General features: G+C 33.6%; 1 protein-coding gene across 2 annotated transcripts in view; it reads left to right on the forward strand.

Moving 5' to 3' along the window:
• Nucleotides 1–20259, forward strand: part of LOC129944512 (uncharacterized) — a 171766-nt gene that overhangs the window by 35426 nt on the left and 116081 nt on the right. For both annotated transcript variants that reach the window (XM_056053990.1, XM_056053991.1), the window contains exon 3: nucleotides 10–453. In XM_056053990.1, coding sequence (XP_055909965.1) covers nucleotides 10–453 — 444 coding nt within the window. The remainder of the gene's footprint in view (nucleotides 1–9; nucleotides 454–20259) is intronic.

Here is a 20259-nt window from a genome sequence, read left to right on the forward strand (position 1 = left end):
AACTTTTAGAATGCTCAACACCACCAATATCTGCCGAATCTGCTCCACCAATAGCCGAATCAATTAATAATTCGATCATTTACCAGCCCAATGACTCGAGCCATCCCGAACCATCAGAGCATTCACATTATTCGTATCATCATCACATGTCACCATCACCAATGTCACTGCATCCGCATCCCGCAGATCATGCATCACAAATGCACCACTACAGTGGCCATCAACTAGGACCAGACGCTGCTCCACAGGCTCTCAGCGCCCATCACTATCATACACCGCAACAATCTGCACAACCATCTTCGGCTTCGGCACAGGGACGATGCGAGTCACCCGTGCGCTATGGCGGTGTTTATCAGGCGCAACATCCGCCCTTATCCATAACAGCTGGTGGTGGTTCAAGTGCATTTTGTGCACCACCCAATTTGCAGCAACAGCAACATCATGACATGAGCGGTAAGTAAAAATATTGTTTCTTTTTATATATACGTATGTACACTGTGCAATACAAAGATTAAGGTAGGAACAGCGAATATAGGTATGAATAAAATGTATTTTGGTTTAAATTATTGACATAAGTATAAATAAGAGTCGCTGGTGAAGAGTAACAAAGTTCGTAGCACTTTAAAAGTAAGAAACACTGGGCGTTTCTAAAATAGTTAATGTCATTCTTTTTTTTTTGAATTAAAACAAAATATTAAATTTTTGTTTTTCAAAATTCAATATCTCGAGAATGGGTCGTAATTTTGTGCGAAAATCAAATTTAAAACGTATATTAATGAGCTATAAAAAAGTACAACTAATCATGAATTGTATTTCTTATAACCTTCTAAACTTTTTCTCACTTAGAAAGTCAAAAAAGTATCCAAATCTAAAAGCATCAAAGAATTTGTGGTATTTGTGGGTATCTGACGGAACAGCTGTCTATCCAAATGTCAATTTATAAAATGTCCGAGGGTGAAGTTGTCAATTTTCATAAATACATACGGACTTACATACATACAAACGTACATCTAATACTTTACTTTTGATTTTCTAATTTGTTTAATATCCACATTTTAATGAGAGCCGTAAGACTTTCAATTAAAAACCTATATCACAATAGTCTTAAAGATACAGCGTCTTGCTTTTTTTTTTAAATTATTTAATAAATAGTTTCTTAAATGTATTTCATACTTTATAATTCAGCTGTACTTATATATATACGTATAATGTTGAATGTACATACATATGTATGCTAAAAAGCTGGTACCCTCAGATTTTGCTTAAATGTATGTGTATTACACATATGTAGGTTGTAGGTATATAGTGTGTGCACACTTGATTACTCATTCATTCTAAAAGCTAGCAAAAGTGGTTGCGGCTCAAGTGGGAGATGTTGATGACAGGAGTAGTTTTGGCTCTTATTGGACGAGTAATCCTTAGCTTCGATCTATTTTAGACTTAATGGAGTTTCCGTTATAAAGGGTTTTTCAATAAGGGCGGTGGGATGTTGAAGTGGAATAAATCGAGCTGTGTGTGAGGTATTAACAAAACTATTTTTTTATTTGAAAGGCGCATGTATGCAATTTAGTGTGGAATATGACATCATTCAAATGCTCGCCTCGGCTTCGTTCGGACCAATTACGCCGCCGGCCCAAAATCTACACCAAACGGTAACTTGTGAACCTTGCTTGGGTTTGTGTCGTCCCATATACGGCAATTTTGTTGGTAAAACAGTAACTCATCCAAAAATGCTCCTCGTCAATAATTTCGGCCAAAATTTGTGTCTTCTTCCAAACGATTGCAAATCAGCGAACAAACGACGTTGTCTCTGGTCATGAACTTTGAGCTCCTGGGTCAGTTGGATCTTGTACGGGTGTAGACCCGAGTCCCGACCCAAAATTCTCCAAGTTGAAGTCTGCGAATAGCCGACTTCTTGTGCACGGCAGAGAATAGACTGCCTCGGGTTCTGCTGTATACTTTCACGGAGCGTGGCGATGTTTTCGTGTGATCCTTGAACGGATACGGGTGTTGGCTAAATGTTTACTGAACCGGTTGTCTCAAATTTGGCCACCAAACGTTGAAGAGTCGACTGTGACGAACACTCATTTTGTTAATAACGTTTCATAATTTGAACGTGGTGTTCAATAGTGTTACTCGCCATGATGATTCGGCATAAACAACTGAATAATAAACAAAATATTTGACAGATGTCACCATAACAGAATGGCAGCCACGTGGCGCCAAAATCTACCAGCGCCAATTAAAAAACCCTTTAGTTATTTGATTTTTAAGTAATAGAGAAGTTGAAAATCTTAAAATGGTTTGCTTAACAAGTTCCTTTGGTAACATTTCCCTTAAGTTTTAATATGCATATTATGTTTATTAAAAATATGTCCCACTGAATTGTTCACTAATGGTGCAGTTTTTATATACAAACATAAGTATGTATATTTGTATAAGTGTATATCATCTTGAATTAAAAATTAAATTAAACTTTTCAAATGTTTTTAAGCATTTAAAAAAAAGAGTTAAATTTGCAGAAATTTACTTTTTTATAACTAAAGGAGGTGAATTTTTTAAATCATCGTTTTTGAAGAGATAAACTGTGAAGAATAATTCATTGAAAACTATAAAATTATTTAGTCTGGTAATACATGTAGTTGTTAGCGCTTAATAAAGCCCAGATATCAGATTGATTATTTAATTTTTCAGTTCAAATAAAACAACATTTTTTTTACTACCGCTCAAAACAGTTTCAATGTTGGAGTACATTAAAGAAACTTTTTTAGTATTTTTTTTAACTTCTGAATTATAAATTAGAAATAGGTTTCGGCCTTTAAACAAATAAAAATTGATATGTTGACGTTTCGTTCCGGTATTCTCACTGGAAATCATCAGTTAACGAGTAAGAAAACGAAACTTTTGCTTGAACACAGTTCATTTTACGTTACTCATACCAACATAATTTTATATTTCAACTAAAAAACATAAATTCAAATATTATATAGATACTAAATTTTTTAAAAATATCTTCAAAAAAATTTCTGGACCAAAGAACTATAGTAAAACACCAAGTAAAGGTTATTTTTTTAAAAAGCTAATCCATAACAGAAATCAACAATTGTAATTCATTTCCCAGAGTATAACAAGAAAAATAAACCAACAATAATATCCAAGTTTACCAATTGAAAAGAACTTCTGATACTTTTTTTTAAAGTTCAATTAAATCAGTTAGTGAAACATGAAGTTATGCAATTGTTCATTGTATGTACATAATTGAATGTACGTATGTATGTATGCATACTGTGTGAACTAGGGCCTCACCCAACAAACTTCTCCATCTAGCTCGGCCCCTACCTAGATGTCTCCAGTTTCGAGCTCCAAGTTAGGTGAGGACACTTCTGGTTAAGTCTACGTCACTCTACAGCCCGTACAGCTCGTCGTTCCATCTTCTCCTCTACTCCCCTTCTATGCATAAGAGACCGTAGATCACACGAAGAACTTTGCTATCGAATAGGTTTTGTCATAGTTTATGCTTCTACACCGTAGGACGGGGACGGGGATGATGAAGGTCTTATAAAGCTACACTTTGTTCCCTCGAGAGAGGGCTTTGCTACTTAAACTTAATTGCTTTCTTAGCCCAAAGAAACAGCGGCCAGCAAGAGTTATTTTTCGTTTGATCTCAGAGCAGGTGTTGTATTGTGTGTTAATTGCAGAGCTTAGGTTGGTCCTTAACTACCTCGAAGTTATGTCTATCGATGGTGACGTTGTGACCGAGAATTCAAAGTTGTAAGTTTTTTCTTGACGACGGCATGTACTTTCAATTGCCCTCATTAACCGTTAAACCCATTTTTGCCGACTCTGCCTCAATACTTACATTAGCCTCATTGACATGAGGATGAGTTTTTCCGATTATGTCAATGTCATCAGCATATGCTAGTAATTGAACAGAATTTTGAGAGATAACTTCTCTAGTGTAGACGTGTTAGCTCTGCACTATTCTTTCAAGTACGATGTTAAAAAAATCGCATGACAGCTCATAACCTTGTCTAAAACATTTTTTGACATCGAAAGGTTCTGTTAAGTTGTCTCCAACCTTTATGGAGCAGCATGAATTCTCCATGATCATCAGCTCGACTCTGTAGATGCTGTCATATGCGGCCTTGAAATCAATGAAAAGGTTGTGGGTGTCTATTTGATGTTCTTGGGTCCGGATTTTCCAGGGTCTGCCGTAATGTGAATATTTGATCGACTGTGAACTTGTCTGGTCTAAAACCACACTGATAAGAACCTATCAGGTTGTTGACGATGAGCTTTAGACGTTCACATATTACGACAGAGAAGATTTTGTAAGCGATGTTAAGTAGACTGATTCCTCTATAGTTGGAGTAGTTTAGAAAGCCTCCTTTTTTCAGAATGTATATAATTAGCATAGACAAATTTTGTATTTATGTATATATAGGAAGATACTTCTTAAAGCCCATAAACAATAAAAGGTGTTTTGTGAATAAATATTCTATGCTTTAAAAGAATACATTTAAATTTAAACACCCTATCATTTTGGATTTGATTCAAAACTGTACTTGTCTAAAACATAATATGTAATTCATTTGAACATCATATAATTTGTGTGTTATAATTTGGAGGATTTCTAAAAAATTTATCACGTGCTTTGAATAGCATAAACTTGCTATCGAGATTCAAAGCATAGTTTCTAATGTGATTGGGCGTTTTAATTATGTAGAGCTAGAAAATAAAAAGTTAGTTGCATCTTCTTATTATTCTTATGATTTCTAAAACATGTTATCTATCTTAACCTCGAATTTTCGATCAACTACTTTGATATCTTGCAAAAATAATTTTCGATGCAACAGAATCACTTTTGATTTAAATCTGCACTGACAGATACTAGACCGATAGGGCTATCAGCACGACAACAACATCCTTTATACTTGTCCAACAATACGGAGATTGAACAATATTGAATGTAAATACTAACCTCCATGTCACTCTTATTTGGAGTTACAGTTCATATTGGCATAGAGCTATGTAAACCGACTGATGAGTTTTCAAGAAAAGCAACAAATTTGAAGTGAAACGTAGTAAGTGGGTTGTACTGTCATGCAAGAGGTCTTGGGTTCAATCCCTGCCTAAGCTATTTAGTTTTTTTTAAAAGGTAACGTTAATATGAATGTTTATCCCACTCCGCACATATACCAAATTTTTCATGGCAACGAATATCACAATTGTTAACATCCTTTATCCTGAAAGGCTTTTCAATTCATATATTCAAAGTACAGATATGCATACCTAGATACAAATATGTACATATGTATGTAGTTACATTATAGTTTCTGTTCCTGATGGCCGCGTTTTCTCTTGTTTTATTTTTTGTTCCCTTTTCGGCAAATAAAGTAAAAAATCCAAACCGTCCTGATTTGATGTCAGTTACCTTTGAAAAAACAAGTCATCTATTGAGTGTTTTGAGGACATAAGAAGAGAATTCTAGAATGTACCTACATGAATACATACATATAATATTCTCATATAGAACTTTGTAAGTACATCTACGTTTTGTTTCTGCTACTGGTGGTAAACCTTAAATGGATATATTTTAGGTGCATTTTGTTCACACAAAACCGTCTATTGTAAAGAAGCGCCAAAGGTCTTTCGGCGGAAAAAAATCAAAAATTATCAACTCCAAGATGTTTTTTTTTTTTAATACACACTTTTATGTGTGAACCCATACTGGAAAATGTTTTTAATAATTGATTATAGTTGTTTAAAACAAGTTCACGATTATTTATTTTTGAATATGTCAATTTCAAGAATCTAAGAGCCGTAGCCATTGATTTGAATTTTGGAACATATTTAAAACTACTGACGTGACCCATGCATCTCAATCGTACAACTTTCATCCTTATGGATCGTCGTCGATCGTCGATCAAACGTCGCTGTACAGCTAGTCGTTTTATTTCTCTTCCAATCTCCTTCACGGAGCCGTAGATCACACGGAGAACTATTCCCTCCGACCAAAGGTGCTTTCATTATGCTGCACCGTATAGCAGGCCTAGCATGATAAGCGTCTCATATAGCGACACTTGGTTGGTCGAGAGAGGGCTTTAATACTCAATTGCTTTCTTAGCCCTAAGAAACAGCGGTTATAGCAAGAGTAATTCTTCTTTTATCTCAGTGTTGATGTTGTTTACTGCGTTTACAGCAGGACCAAGGTAGACAAATTGCCTAACTAAACTTGAATCTCAAAGTTACGTCTTTCGATGGTGACGTTTTGTTTCACTTAAAGTTGGACACATCTAATTTTTGTCATTCAAGAACATTTTTTTTCTGCTCAAGCTTAAGACATAAAATGTTCAATCATAATAAATAAACAAATAAAATAAAATTAACTGGCACAACATTCCGTTCAGAACTGGGGCCTAGTGACTCACAACTCTAAACCTTCCAGTGTTCGTGTAATTTTTTCAGCGTTAAGGGGACCTATTTAAGCCGAATCCGAGCGTCTAATTTAAGAAAGCACTTTTTATGGCAAGAATTACTTTTGAAGGCACAGGCAGGGATTAAACCCACTACCTCTGGCATGACGGTCCTACGCACTAACCATCACGCCACAGACACTACTAAATGTTTGATCACTTTTATGCAAAATATTATTATTACTGTCAAAAAAAGAATAAATTTGAAATACAGTACTATTTATTTATTTTATTTTATTTTATATGAAAAACATTATATGTACTTCAATCCAATGTAAAAGGAAAATACAGAAAACCACGAACATCCTTTTTTCATTCACCAATATCTCTTTGTTTTGGTCCTAATTGTCTTCCCAAATCACAGCCATAGTTTCTGGTGTAATTTTGTGCTATATCGGAATATTTATTCAGCAGATCCGCTCAAATTGTCGTAAGATTGTTTTTTTTTCTGCATAAAAGCAAATTGTCTTTCTTAATTTTATTTTGTATTATTTACTATTAGGTCGATTAACTGTTTTTGTTTTTTAAAAGCAAACACTTTTCGCAACAATAACCTGTCGGAGGACTTCGGAAAAAAAATGTATGTATCAAATTTAATTTAGTTAGATAGCATTTCCGATCAGTGGATCGAAGAACTACCTCGAAGGAAAGTGTTTCCGATTCCCTAAGAAAATTACGCTTCGACGGTTACCTAAATGGGCGGATTGACAAAAAGGAGATTCCTTCTCTGAGATTTATTTGCCGACCGGAAACGTGCAGTCTAATAAATTTTGAATAAAATGTTAACACATCGTGATGAATGGAATATCACTAACTATATTATATCTTTTGAACAAAAAAGATCATTCCTGCTCCTGCTGTGGAGAAAAAGATAACGTTTTTCATGAATTTATTTTGCAAGAAGCGCTTCAACTTTTATATAAAAGCCCAACTGTACGTATTTACATTGAGTCACACACAAGTTGCTGTTCCGCCTTTACTCTCCACCTTTACCATGAGGCGCCATTTATCTGCTTATTCTGCAAAATAAAAAATATAAAATAACATAAAAATCATCTTAATAAAAAGCCTCGCAGTTAAATAAAATTAGAAACTCAATCATCATGCGACCCATCGAAGGCAACCACTAACCTTTCCATGCTTTTTATTATCGCATGAGCGGTTTTAAACAAGGTGGTGAACTAAGGACCTTTTGCTAAAATTTAATGTTTGTAAATTAAAAAAAAACCATGCAAAATGTAATTTTGGCTGATATATTTTTTTACAAAATATTCCTCTTGTAAAGTTTTTAGGATCGTTCGTAGTCATTTCATTTTTACTTGCTACATATAGGAACTAATATATGGCAAGTTTTGCATTCGTGTAAGATTTCGAACTCGAGATTTAAATCAAACATGATATTACGATGGTAGAGAAGTCGAAAAAAGTGGGTCCCGCGATTCCGTCCGGTCGGTTTTGTCTGTCTGCCCACGCTCCTACAGCCTAAACCATTGGGTCAATTGAGTTCAAACTTGGAAGTTAAGGTTTTGAGCAAATTCGCGTTAGGCGTTTTTTTAATTTTTTTTTTAGATCAAAACTAACAATGGCTCCCATTTTTTTTGGTCAAAAAACGAAAATTCGAATTTTCTCAATTTTTAATAGATAGATTTTTTTAAATTTTCTCTAAAATTTAATTTTTCAACTTTGCTTCTTTTAATAAGAAAAATATATTTTTGTATTGCTCAGGAATGGTACCGCCCATAGAACCGTTATTTTGTTTTTTAATTTTCTCAGCAACTTATGAACCGATTTTAATAATTTTTTTTCTGAATAAGCTCTTATATTGCTTGAACAATATTTCATTATCAAAAATGCATTTTTTATTGTTTGGATTTTTAAAAAAAATATTGAAATAATTTATTTTTAAATTCGATATCTTAAAAACGGGTAAACATTCTTTACAAAATTCAAATGCATAGCGTATATTTTTAATCTCTAAGCAACTGCATACCAAAAATATTTTTAGAACAAAATTGAAAAATTTTATATATAAAAAATTAATTTAAAAAAAAAACCGCTCTAACGATTTTCAAAACAAAAAATTGTTTTTTGATTTATAAAATGGCATTTAAATTTTTAAAGACAAACTTATTTTTCAGGTAAAATTTTGAATCTTAAAATATTTTTTTAAAATTATTTTAATCTAATTATTTTTATTTTTAGTAAATTATTTTGACAACATTTTAATTACATTCCTATCTTTTATCCAATTTAATGCATTTGGTACAATTTATGTATTTTTACAACTATAACTATTGTTAATACCAACTATGGCCGTGTTACGATTATGATATATTTAATCAACAATCTATTTTAAAGTGTCTATCAAGAAGTATTATCTTGGTACTGTTGTATATTAGATTTTAAAATATTATTCTTTAAGAATAAGGTTTTTTAACACATATTTTACTTGCTTTCGATTACATAAAAGAATTAATACTTAGTACTAGTTAAAGAAACGTACAACCTCTACAACTACTGCTTTCGTGTCAATTCATAACTAAAATCCAAAACGCACAAGAGCCTGACTGTAACCAACACATAAATAGCAATTTCTTGAACTTTAATGAAAAAAATAAACTGAACGGAATAACTCCATGTTTGTGCTGAAAGCTTGTAGGAAAGAAGGATACCTACCAATGACATTCTTTCACTATCATCATTAACATGTCATTATCTATCTATCTGCATAAAGCTGAGCACACGAAGTGAACTATTCTATGTTCGTTTTAGACACCTACCTTCCTACACAATCAATAGGTGATCGCTTTACAATTTAAACATACATATTCTTCCTCTTTCTTATCTTCAGATAATTTACTTTCCATCCTGGTTCTTCTAATGATGAAATGTCCTAGGATGAGTTGTGTGGATGAATTGCGGGTTTTTTTGACAAATCAAATGGCATTTATATCTTTGAAGACAAACTTATTTTACAGATATATTTTAAAATCTTATATAAGTACTTTTTTTAAACAGACTTTTTGCATACAGTAGCAAGTTCGTGCGACCCAGTCGTGCATTTTATTTATTTTTGAATATTCAATTCTTATTATCATTTGCTTTCCCGTCTCTACTCCAACTTCTCCTCTACTATATTTTTCTCTTCGTTACGAATATCAACGTAGATGTTATATGTGAAGAATTGGGAGGGCAGCTTTCAACTAAAAGAATCAATTTTAGAATTTGTCTGTTCCTGCTTTTTCTTTGTACATGGTATATTGGCAACAATGACTTCGGTATAGCCAAAAGCATATGCAGATTGAAGAAGAAAATCGCGAGCTTAATTTATTGTTGAGGGAAATAAGTACGATTTATACGAATATAAGCTTATATTATACGGAATTAAGTTTTATAGAATTTTCAGAAATTAATTAATTTAAGTACAAGATAAACATTAAGTTTTTAAACTGATTACCAAAAACTCAAATATTTTATTAGAAAAACATTCAGTAAAACCAGCAGAAGACTTGGTCAATATTTGACCAAGATAAAATGGATTTGTTAAACAGAGGCCTTAATTTTAAGTCAAACCTCGCAAAATTCCAATTGTTGACATTGTAGCAGACATTGAATCATTTATTCAATATAAATCATTTGATATATGTCCATACAAAAAAGGGCGTAAGAGACAAAGCTGTTCCACTTATAAGAAACGCAATAAAACAAAAAAAAAACATTTAAACCCTAATGATAACAAAATGAACATTGCTCTAGATAAACTCAAAAACCATAATATTTACTTTATGAAATTAGACAAAAGCAACAAATTTGTAATTATTATCAAACCTGATTTTGACAACAGAATGATAAAATCAATAGAGAAAGATAAGTTCAACTCACCAAAAAATCCACTTTAAACGCAATAATTGCGGATGCACAAAAGTGCAGTTGAAATGCTAACTTTGGGGAAAGTACGATAACTCAGGCAACATAATTTAATGACGGATTTGTATAGAGCTCAGGAGAGGAAGTTTATAAAAATAGTTAAAAATAACAGTAATACTTACAATTAAGCATGGTACGTTTTTTTTTAACGCTATTCTTATTAATGAATTAGTTGAAGCAATTCAGAAATATTTAACAATATTCTATCTACCGTCAGAGTCTATACAGGAAATCTACACAACTATAGATTCCTATTGCCCATATAGCCAAAAACTTGCTGGTTTTCATTCAATGGTGCATAGATTATGTCTTCTACCTATATATGAAAGGGTACCAACAAATATTACATATAGCAAAGGTAAATTGAACATTTGGTCAAGGAACATTCATTAAAGCTAAAACGAAACAACACTTTTTGAACAAAATATATGCACATATAAACACAGTGCCAACTTACCTTTCGCCCCGGATGTCGCCAACAAACTTTTACATGGCTCTGACAAAGCTGAGATAAACATAGTTCAAAGCAAAAACAACAAACTTAAATTCCGTTTGTGTTTAACCAAAGACCATACATAACCTAATCGATGCGGTAGTATTTATAAATCTCTTTCTGCAACTGTGACAAATAAAGATCCACACACCTTAACATGATTTGACAAAACAAGTAAACAAACTTTATAAACTGGACGCATATGAATCTATACATATTCAATAGAATGAGAATTTAATGATTTTAGAACCAGGACCAATTGGCTTACTCTTGTTGAAAGTGATTATAAAATAAGAAAAATATTTAATATACAGTCCCTGGCCATATAATTAAACGCACTGTAGAATTTTTATAATTATTAGATTATACGCAATATTTTTAACGAATGGAGAACCATACATTTGTATGCAAGATGGAGCTCCATGCCACATAGCCCGGTCCATAAGAAATTATTTTTGAGCGAAGAAAACATCCCTCTGTTGGACTGAGAGGAAAACAGCCCTGATATGAACCCAATTGAAAACGTGTGGGAGCTTATTAAGAGGGAAGTAGCTAAAGATGAAAAAAAGAAACTTTTTGAAAGAGTAATTCACGTGTGGAATCATCACCCACAAATGCAGGAAACAGTCAAATCATGGATTGTCAGTAATCTGCGCAGAATTGAGGCTCTTATTAAATCAAAAGGACGTTCAACAAAATATTTAAAAAAAAATTACAACAATAACAAAAAAAACTGAAAATATTAATTAATTAAAAAGTAGGAAATAGTTTATATTTTTTAAAACAAGCATTTGTTTACTATGGAAGGGGGGGCAATTAAAAAAAAAATATTATTTAAAATGGAAAAAATAGTTAAAAAATAACGGTAATACTTACGATTAAGTATGACAAATTTTTTAAAACCAAAATTCTGTTCTATTAGCCAGTTTTTAAATCAAGTCAAAACTATGTGTAGTTTTTGAAAAAAATAATTTTAAACTCAACATTTGAGTAAAAAAAGTTAAAAAAGGGTTTAAAGTGTAATTTTTCAATACTTCAAGATTATCTACTATTGTTTATATTTTAGAATTTATATTTTTTTTGCTAATTTTCAATTTTCTCAAGAACTAGAAGATATAAAATCATCTAGTTTTCAGTTTTTGATCAAAATCAAATAAGAGCAATAAATCCTTAAAAAAACAGTAGTAGATTTTCTTTTTTAAACATTAAACCTTTTTTTTAACTTTTTTTGCACAAATTTTTAGTTTAAACCAATTTTTTACAAAAACTATGAATAGTTTTAAATTGATTTAAAAACAAGCTAATAGACAAAAGTTTTGGCTTTAAAAAATGTATATGTAAGTACTACCAATATTATTAAATAATTGTTTTCCATTTAACGTACATTAAATTAAATAAAAAAATTTAAATTGGGTGGCGCAACAGTCCGTTGAGAACTAGTGCCTAGTGACTTACAACTCTCAACCATTCCTGTGTGCGAATAATGTTGTCAGGAATGGAGGGGACCTACAGTTTATATGCCAAATCCGTTGCTGTGCTTTACAATAAAAATTCAATTTTCCATTCTTCTGCATGTTAATTTTACCTTAAAGGGCGGAAACCGGAATGAAGTTTAAAGGAGTTGTAGATATTCATCATGAAAAATGGGTGTAGGCTACAATGGTAAGTTGTGGTCGTTACTGGTCTATGGGGGTCAAAAACAAATAAGCAAGAATAGTAAGGTTCTTGATTTGGGGTGTATACTCTGCCCCTGACCTTTCTGGGGCCCGCCGACCAAAACCATCACTCTCAAGGCCAAAGTAATGACAATTTTAAACACTGTAGCATTCTTGATGTAAACGAATGAATGCTTTCACCTCTTACCTAAACCAACTTATCTACCTATTTATATTGTATACACGTATCTAACTTTGGGCCAGTCAATATTGCCATCAAGCCAACTATAGTTGTAGTCAAATGGTGCTATGCCGTTTTGCAGCTCTTGTTTATCTAGTTGTGTGACTTTGTTATAAACGTCAAAAGGGTCTATTTGTATTTATATTGTGGCTTGGATTTCCCCACCGTCAAAAAGGTAATTTATCAAATTGCACTTTTATGCCAGCGGGTGTTGTTTTCCACTTTTCGCGCAGGAATGAGGAAGTTCGTACAAACTAGTCGGTTTTTGTTTGACACCATAAATAATAATGTAATGTTTTTTTAAAAGTGTTTTTTTCTTTCAAAATTAAATACAAAATATTTTAAGATCTTAAAAAATTAAAGAAATCTACTGAAGTGAACTTGTTTTGGATGATCTAGAACTAAGATTGAAACACGAATATAAAATGTCCCAACAGCAAAAGTGATACTTTCCTTAAACTAATGGCTAATTGGAAAAAACATTGAACGTTTCATTTCTATTAATTTAAAAAAAAAAGATTTGAATTTCTCGAGAAGTGCAATGAAGTGAAGAAGTGCAACGTGTAATTTGTGGGTACCATACTTAAGTCTCTTCTCAACTTATTTCCCTACTTGAAATTGGTTTTATTTAATTTTAAAAGAAATTATGGACTTACATATGCACGTGTTTCCTTAAATTCAAGGACGAAACATTTGTATCTGCAATTTTTAAGTTTTGTTGACTACTTTAAGATCAAAATATTTTCAAAAGGTTGACGCTGGAATGGGTTTCCTATTCTCCATTCAAATAGTTTTTGATCTGTTTATTTTTTGTTTTTCTAATTTTATAGTTAATCATGATCGAGATATTTTGTTAAGGAATGCACGAGAACGGAAAGAAATACATTGCGCATATTACAACGACATGTGCAACGCTCCAGCAGAAAAGTCTGTCCATGTTGTTATGTCCCTTATGCTTACATGGGAGTAATACCAATATTAAGTAAATCAATGAAATAAATTATATTGGTTATGTTCGATAAATAATATTTAAAAATTTTAAGGAGCGTAAGGACAAAGTAACACAAATATTTGTTTAAATTTCACTCGGACTGTTTTTATACTATTTATAATTTCGTCTTACAAGTAAGCACGTTTATTTTCGTTTTATTATTTATTGTAGAAATATATCGATACCAATCCGTATCGATTATAACGCTATAAATTTTCGCGGGAAAACTAGTAGCATTGCGACATCTCCGATACGGTGTGCTGTCTCGTCAAACATTCTATGCGCCCATGTGTTACAAGCAAAGATTGTGGTACCATACAGTATAGTACATAATCCCATAGTTATAGGAGTTGTTGCAAGACAATGTAGAAATACCACAGATACTTTTTTAGTATGGGTCTCCAGGCCACACTAGCATTGTCATAAATGCTCTACACTCCTTTCCGTGAGTCAAAAAGTATCGACATTGGTTTCAGTTAAAGTATTCCTTTCAAAGCTATAAGGTAAAGATGTGTATGAAATTAGTGGTTTATTCCATTCAAGGAAAATATTTATTAAAAAATCAGATCATAAAACCAGTAATTTCCGTCGAAGCGATTTGAAATAATATGATTTTAAATTATAATCACCTTTGTATTAGTTTTGTTTATTTAAATTCTTCATGATGTAAGTGTTATTATTTAATAAATATTTCTCTTTTATCTTAGTAGCAGGGTAATTAGATATTATATATCTATTGCATACGATTATATATCTATGCATAATGGTGTTCCCCAAGGATCAATCCTTGTACCTTTATTGTTTTCATTGTTTATTAATGATCTGCCCCCTGTTCTGCCTTACTGTCAGTTTCATATCTATGCAGATGATGTCCAATTATATAATAGTTTTCCTGAGATGATGGTTAAGGATGCAATATCTAAAATGAACATTGGTTTACAGGCAATATATGATTGGTCGACAAAGAACGGACTTAAGCTCAATCCTGAAAAAAAAACGAAAGCTCTTCCAATTTCAATAAACAAACCAAACCCAGATAATTTCCCTCCCGTTTGGCCTTCAACAACAGGTTAACTTGGAATAACCATGTAGATACAGTTGTGTCAAAGATTTATTCTTAACTTAGAGGACTATCTGTTACTAAATCCGTACTACCTACCCATATTATATTAAAGCTGGTAAAAGCACTTGTCCTACCTATAATAACATACGGGTGTGAGTTGTTTGCTGATCTTGATTCTCAATTAGCTCACAAACTAAAGGTGGCATTTAATGCAAAGCTCTGTTTGTTTTTAACCTACATATCATGTCTCTTTTCAAGCTCGTCAGCTTTTAAATTGCGATCTGGTAGCTTTCTTCAAATATCGTTTTTGTATTTTACTCTTCAAATTGATTGTTATCTATGTGACAGACTTAATTTTTGTGTTTCCAGCCGTTCCATTTTATTGTGCTCGTCCACCTTTACGTGTTTGACATCGCGCAGGCAGTTTTTCGTTCATTCTGTTAGACTGTAGAATAACCTTCCCAGTCAAATGAGGTCTAGAATCGAAAACAGATAGTTTCAAGCAATTTGTTTTGAATATTTCTCAAACTTGCATTGAACACACTTTTAAATTAATCATTTTCAATTTTATTTTCCTTGCGTCTTGATTCAGATAACTTTTAATTAACATGTCTTTTTTTTTGTTCTGAAATCTTTAATTCTTAATTTTAGTCTATTTTTAATGTAAACATAATTAATTTTAATTACAGCAGTTAAAAAGCAAAAACATAAAACTTTTTCTTTGTACGTGGTGTGGAAAAAAAGGCTATAAAAGACCTCTTAACATTAATGCAAATAATTTAAATGTAGGCAAAATTATTATTTTATCAGAGTAAAGCGAAAAAGACATTGAAAATCCAATAGCAATAGCAGTGGGTTTGTGTAGTTTGTCACCAACTCGATTGACTTCTCAAATCATTGAGAAGTCCTTTTTTTAGGTTTTGTTTTTGTATCTAAGTACATTTTTTTAATGTGGTAAAAAGCAATACAAAATAATTAAAATGTTAATTAAATATGACATAAAGATAATATTGACAAGCTTTAATTGTTTATTTTTAGTAAAAGTATTGCTTCGAAGAAAAAAAAGTAAATAATGGCTGAAAAATCTTACCAACTGTTTCTATTTATTTTACAGAGATTATTTGATTTAACTTTGTAAATATTTTAAAAATTCGTCGAAACTTTATTTAGAACTGACTCAAGAAATTAGGTTAAGGATAATCAAAACTGTTAGAGTTTAAAGAATTAAAACAGTCCACGATTTAACAACGTTATAAAAGCTGTACTTTATTCAAAGAAGTATATATTGAGAGTGATTAACATAACATAAGAAAATAAGAAAAAAGCAAATACTCTAGAATTGCATTGCTATATAATAGACGTGAATTTAGACTTTTATAAACAGCGCACAGTAGTGCTTAAATGTTATGAATTATAACAGTCCCCCTCAATGCAATTATCAAAAGCTTATACATAAGCAATATTTAAATTTTAATATTTGATTCCCATTAAAGTTGAAAGCTTCTCGTGTTTTGTTCTGGTCAGATTTTTTGTAAAGATATCAGCGATCATCTCAGATGTCGGGGTGTACTTCAGCTCAATCAAACCATCTTCATACAGTTGACGCACAAAATGATATCGAATGTCTATGTGCTTGCTTCGAGGATGAAATACAGGGTTTTTTACAAGCTGCTGTGCACCTAAATTATCAGAATGGATTAAAATAGATTTAAATGATACCTTTTCATATTGGAATTCATTTAACAAATTCCGAAGATACGATGCCTCTTTAGACGCCTGCGAAAGAGCCATATATTCCGCTTCTGTGCTGCTCAAAGCGACAGAAGTTTGTTTCTTCGATTCCCATGATACTGCTCCACCTCCCATCAGAAAAACAAAGCCGGTATTCGATCGACGGTCATCAATATTACCAGCCCAATCTGCATCTACGTATCCAGTAAGTTTGGTTGGTGTACTTCCATAAGTTAGCTTAGCATTGATGGTCGTCATTAGGTATCTCAAGAGATGCTTGGCTGCTACAAAGTGCTCGGTATACGGTTCTACGTTGAACTGTGAGAGTTTACATACAGAGTACATTATGTCAGGACGGGTTGATACCGCAATGTAGAGAAGTGCTCCTATCAACGACTGATACTTCGTTGAATCTATGCGTTCTCCTCCACTATTATTACCTTTCACTAATTTCATGCCGGGGTCCAAAGGTGTATATCGGGGTTTACTTTCCAATAAGTTAAACTTCATGGTAAGTTCCTTTATATATTTTTGTTGATGGATTTCGATTTGATCACCTTGCCTTTTGATTTGAATGCCCAAGTAATAACTCAGCTCACCTTTGTCCACAATGTCAAATTCAGAGCCGATCAGAGACTTGACAGATTTCAAATCTTCATAGTTTGATGCAGCAATTATCATATCATCAACGTATATGCCAACAATACATAACACATTACCATTACATTTTGTGTAGACACACGTATCGCCATTACAACGCCGAAAACTGAGTTTTTGCATTGTGTCATTTAGTTTTCTGTTCCATTCTCTTCCTGCTTGCTTTAGCCCATAAAGGGATTTTTTAAGTCTGCATACTCGATTAGGGAACTGCGGATCAACAAATCCTTCAGGTTGATGCATGAATACACTTTCTTTCAAATCACCATGTAAGTAAGCGGTTGTTACATCGACATGGTGTAAATGAAAATTGAACTGTGCAGCCATAGCGATTATAAGACGAATTGTAGAATAGCGAACGACAGGGGCGAATGTCTCGTAATAATTGATCATATATTTTTGTGAACAGCCTTTTGCAACCAGGCGGCATTTATAACGATCTATAGAACCATCTTCGTTATGTTTAATGCTGTAAACCCACCTGCATCCAATTATTTGGCAGTCATCGGGAGGGTCAACCAATTCCCACGTTCCCATCAATGAGAGTGCATCAAACTCAGCTTTCATAGCTTCTCTCCATAGGTTATTTTCGGGGTGGTTGATTGCTTCAGTAAAAGAACAGGGAATGGACATACCTTCTTGAACAGCGTTGATGACCTGCTGGTTAAATTGCTTTGCTGGACGGCCAACCTTTCCAGTCCTTACGATTTTCGGACGACCAGGTAAGTTTTTTGTCTGGGGTGCGACACTGGAACACGATGTTGTTGGCTGTTGGGACAGTTCCAGTTCTTCTTTCTCTGCCTTCATTGGATGTTCTTCGTTTGATTCTGTCACATTTTGAGACAATGAATCTAAATCTGTGTCTAAAAAATCATAAACGTTAGGACTCAATTCTTTATCGTTTTCAAAAAAATGAACATCACGACTCTTGACAATTTTACCTGTAGCCATGTCTAGTAACCGATAGGCTTTTGACTCATCGGAGTAGCCAACAAACGTATACTCCTTACCTTTTGCCTCAAACTTTGACTTGCCAGGTTGCTTCATTAAAACTACTGCCTTGGATCCGAACACACGAAAATGACTAACTGAAGGTTTCGCACCACTCCAGACTTCATAAGGTGTTTTATTACCCAAGACTTTTGTTGGGCATCGATTTCGCAAATAAGCAGCAGTGCATATCGCCTCAGCCCATAAAGTTTCAGGAAGAGATGAACCTATGAGCAAACATCTTGCCATCTCCACAAGTGTCCGATTTGCCCTTTCGGCCACACCGTTTTGCTGCGGTGTGTGAGCTACAGTTAACTGCCTCCTTATCCCGTTATCTCTTAAAAAATCAGAAAACTGATTGGAAACGTACTCTGCTCCATTATCGCTACGGATCATTTTAATTGCTCGCCCTGTCTCTCGCTCTACATCTTTCTTGAATTGCTTAAAAATTCCAAGAACCTCGTTTCTTCTTTTAATGATATAGATGTACATTTTACGTGACTTGTCATCAATGAAGCTCACAAAATAGCTACCACCTCCAGCTGAAGCTGTCCTCATCGGTCCACAGATGTCTGTATGGACTAAATCAAGGATTCCCTTACTCCTGCTGAGTGATTTCTTAGGAAATGGTTGTTCGCTAATTTTGGCCTTTGCACAAACTACACATTCAAGATGATTTTCACTACCAAGCTTGAGACCTAGGACCATATTCTTCGTAGAAAGTTGTTTTAAGCTACTTCCATTCAGATGCCCGAATCTTTCGTGCCATCTATTAAAAGAACTTGGATTCATTTCATGAGTCCTCAAACTAAATGCTAACTCATGGCTCACACCACAAACAACGTACAAATCTTGACGTTTTTTAGCTTTTAAAACAACTTTATTGTTTTGGCCTCTTACAATTCCAAAATCTCTACCAAATTCAACTGCATGTCCACTAGCCGTAATCTTACTCACTGATAAGAAATTCCCCCTCAATTCGGGAATAAAGAAAACATTTCTCAGCGTTACGTCACAATCATCAGTACTTATTCGAACCGTTCCTACGCCACTGGATGTAACACACACATCTGTTGCGAGTTCTACTGGTGTCCTAGGAGCATCTTCTAAAGACGAAAACAGATTTTTATCACAGCACATATGAGATGTGGCACCGCTGTCTATGCACCATTCGTTTCTACCCAAAACTCCATTTCCATAGGCAGTATTAGAAACTATGCCAACAGCTGCCTCGTTCCGGTTGCTCATTGATGCGGTGCATTGAGAAGCGAAATGACCTCGAACACCGCATTTAAAACATTTGCCACGTTTGTTTAGTTTTTTATCCAAATTGCCTTTTTTTGAGTGTTGAACTGGACCTAGCTTTGATTTTGCTCTTATAGCTAACACATGCTGACTACTGCTACTCACGTGCTCTTTGTCCCTATCATTTCTCCTTTGTTCCTCCTCTGTCAATTTAACCTTTAGAGAAGCCAACGTGGGCAATCTATCGCGACTCTCAATAGCTACTATAAAATTCTCGTAATCATCAGGAAGACTACAAAGCAGCATTATGGCAAGTAACTCATCTGGCATCTTAACATCGATCTCATAAAGCTTCTCAACAGTAAGGCAAAAATTATTGATATGGGCAGACATAGATTGCCCTTCATGCATTTTATTTGATAATAATTGCTTGAATAAACTTACTTGTCTGGCTGGTCCAGATGGCTTATGAATCGATGCAAGAATGTCCCATGCCTGCTTTGAACTTCTGCTCTGCTTTACGTGAATGAGCTCTGATGGTTTCACGCTGAGTAGGATTGTCGAAAGCGCCTTACTATCCGATTTATCCCACTTGGTTTTTTCCTCCACAGTAGCATCTTCCTTGAGTTTGGTCTCACCGCTAACGTACTCCCAGAGATCACAATGCACGAGCACGCTCTTCATCAAAACCTCCCATGCACAGTAGTTATCTTTATCAAGTTTCTCTATTTGATATAATGATGCCATGATTTTTAATTTAAGAAAATAAGTGATATACGACAAACGCAAA

Source organism: Eupeodes corollae, chromosome 2 (genome assembly GCF_945859685.1).
Source record: "Eupeodes corollae chromosome 2, idEupCoro1.1, whole genome shotgun sequence".
Classification (NCBI taxonomy): Eukaryota; Metazoa; Arthropoda; class Insecta; order Diptera; family Syrphidae; genus Eupeodes; species Eupeodes corollae.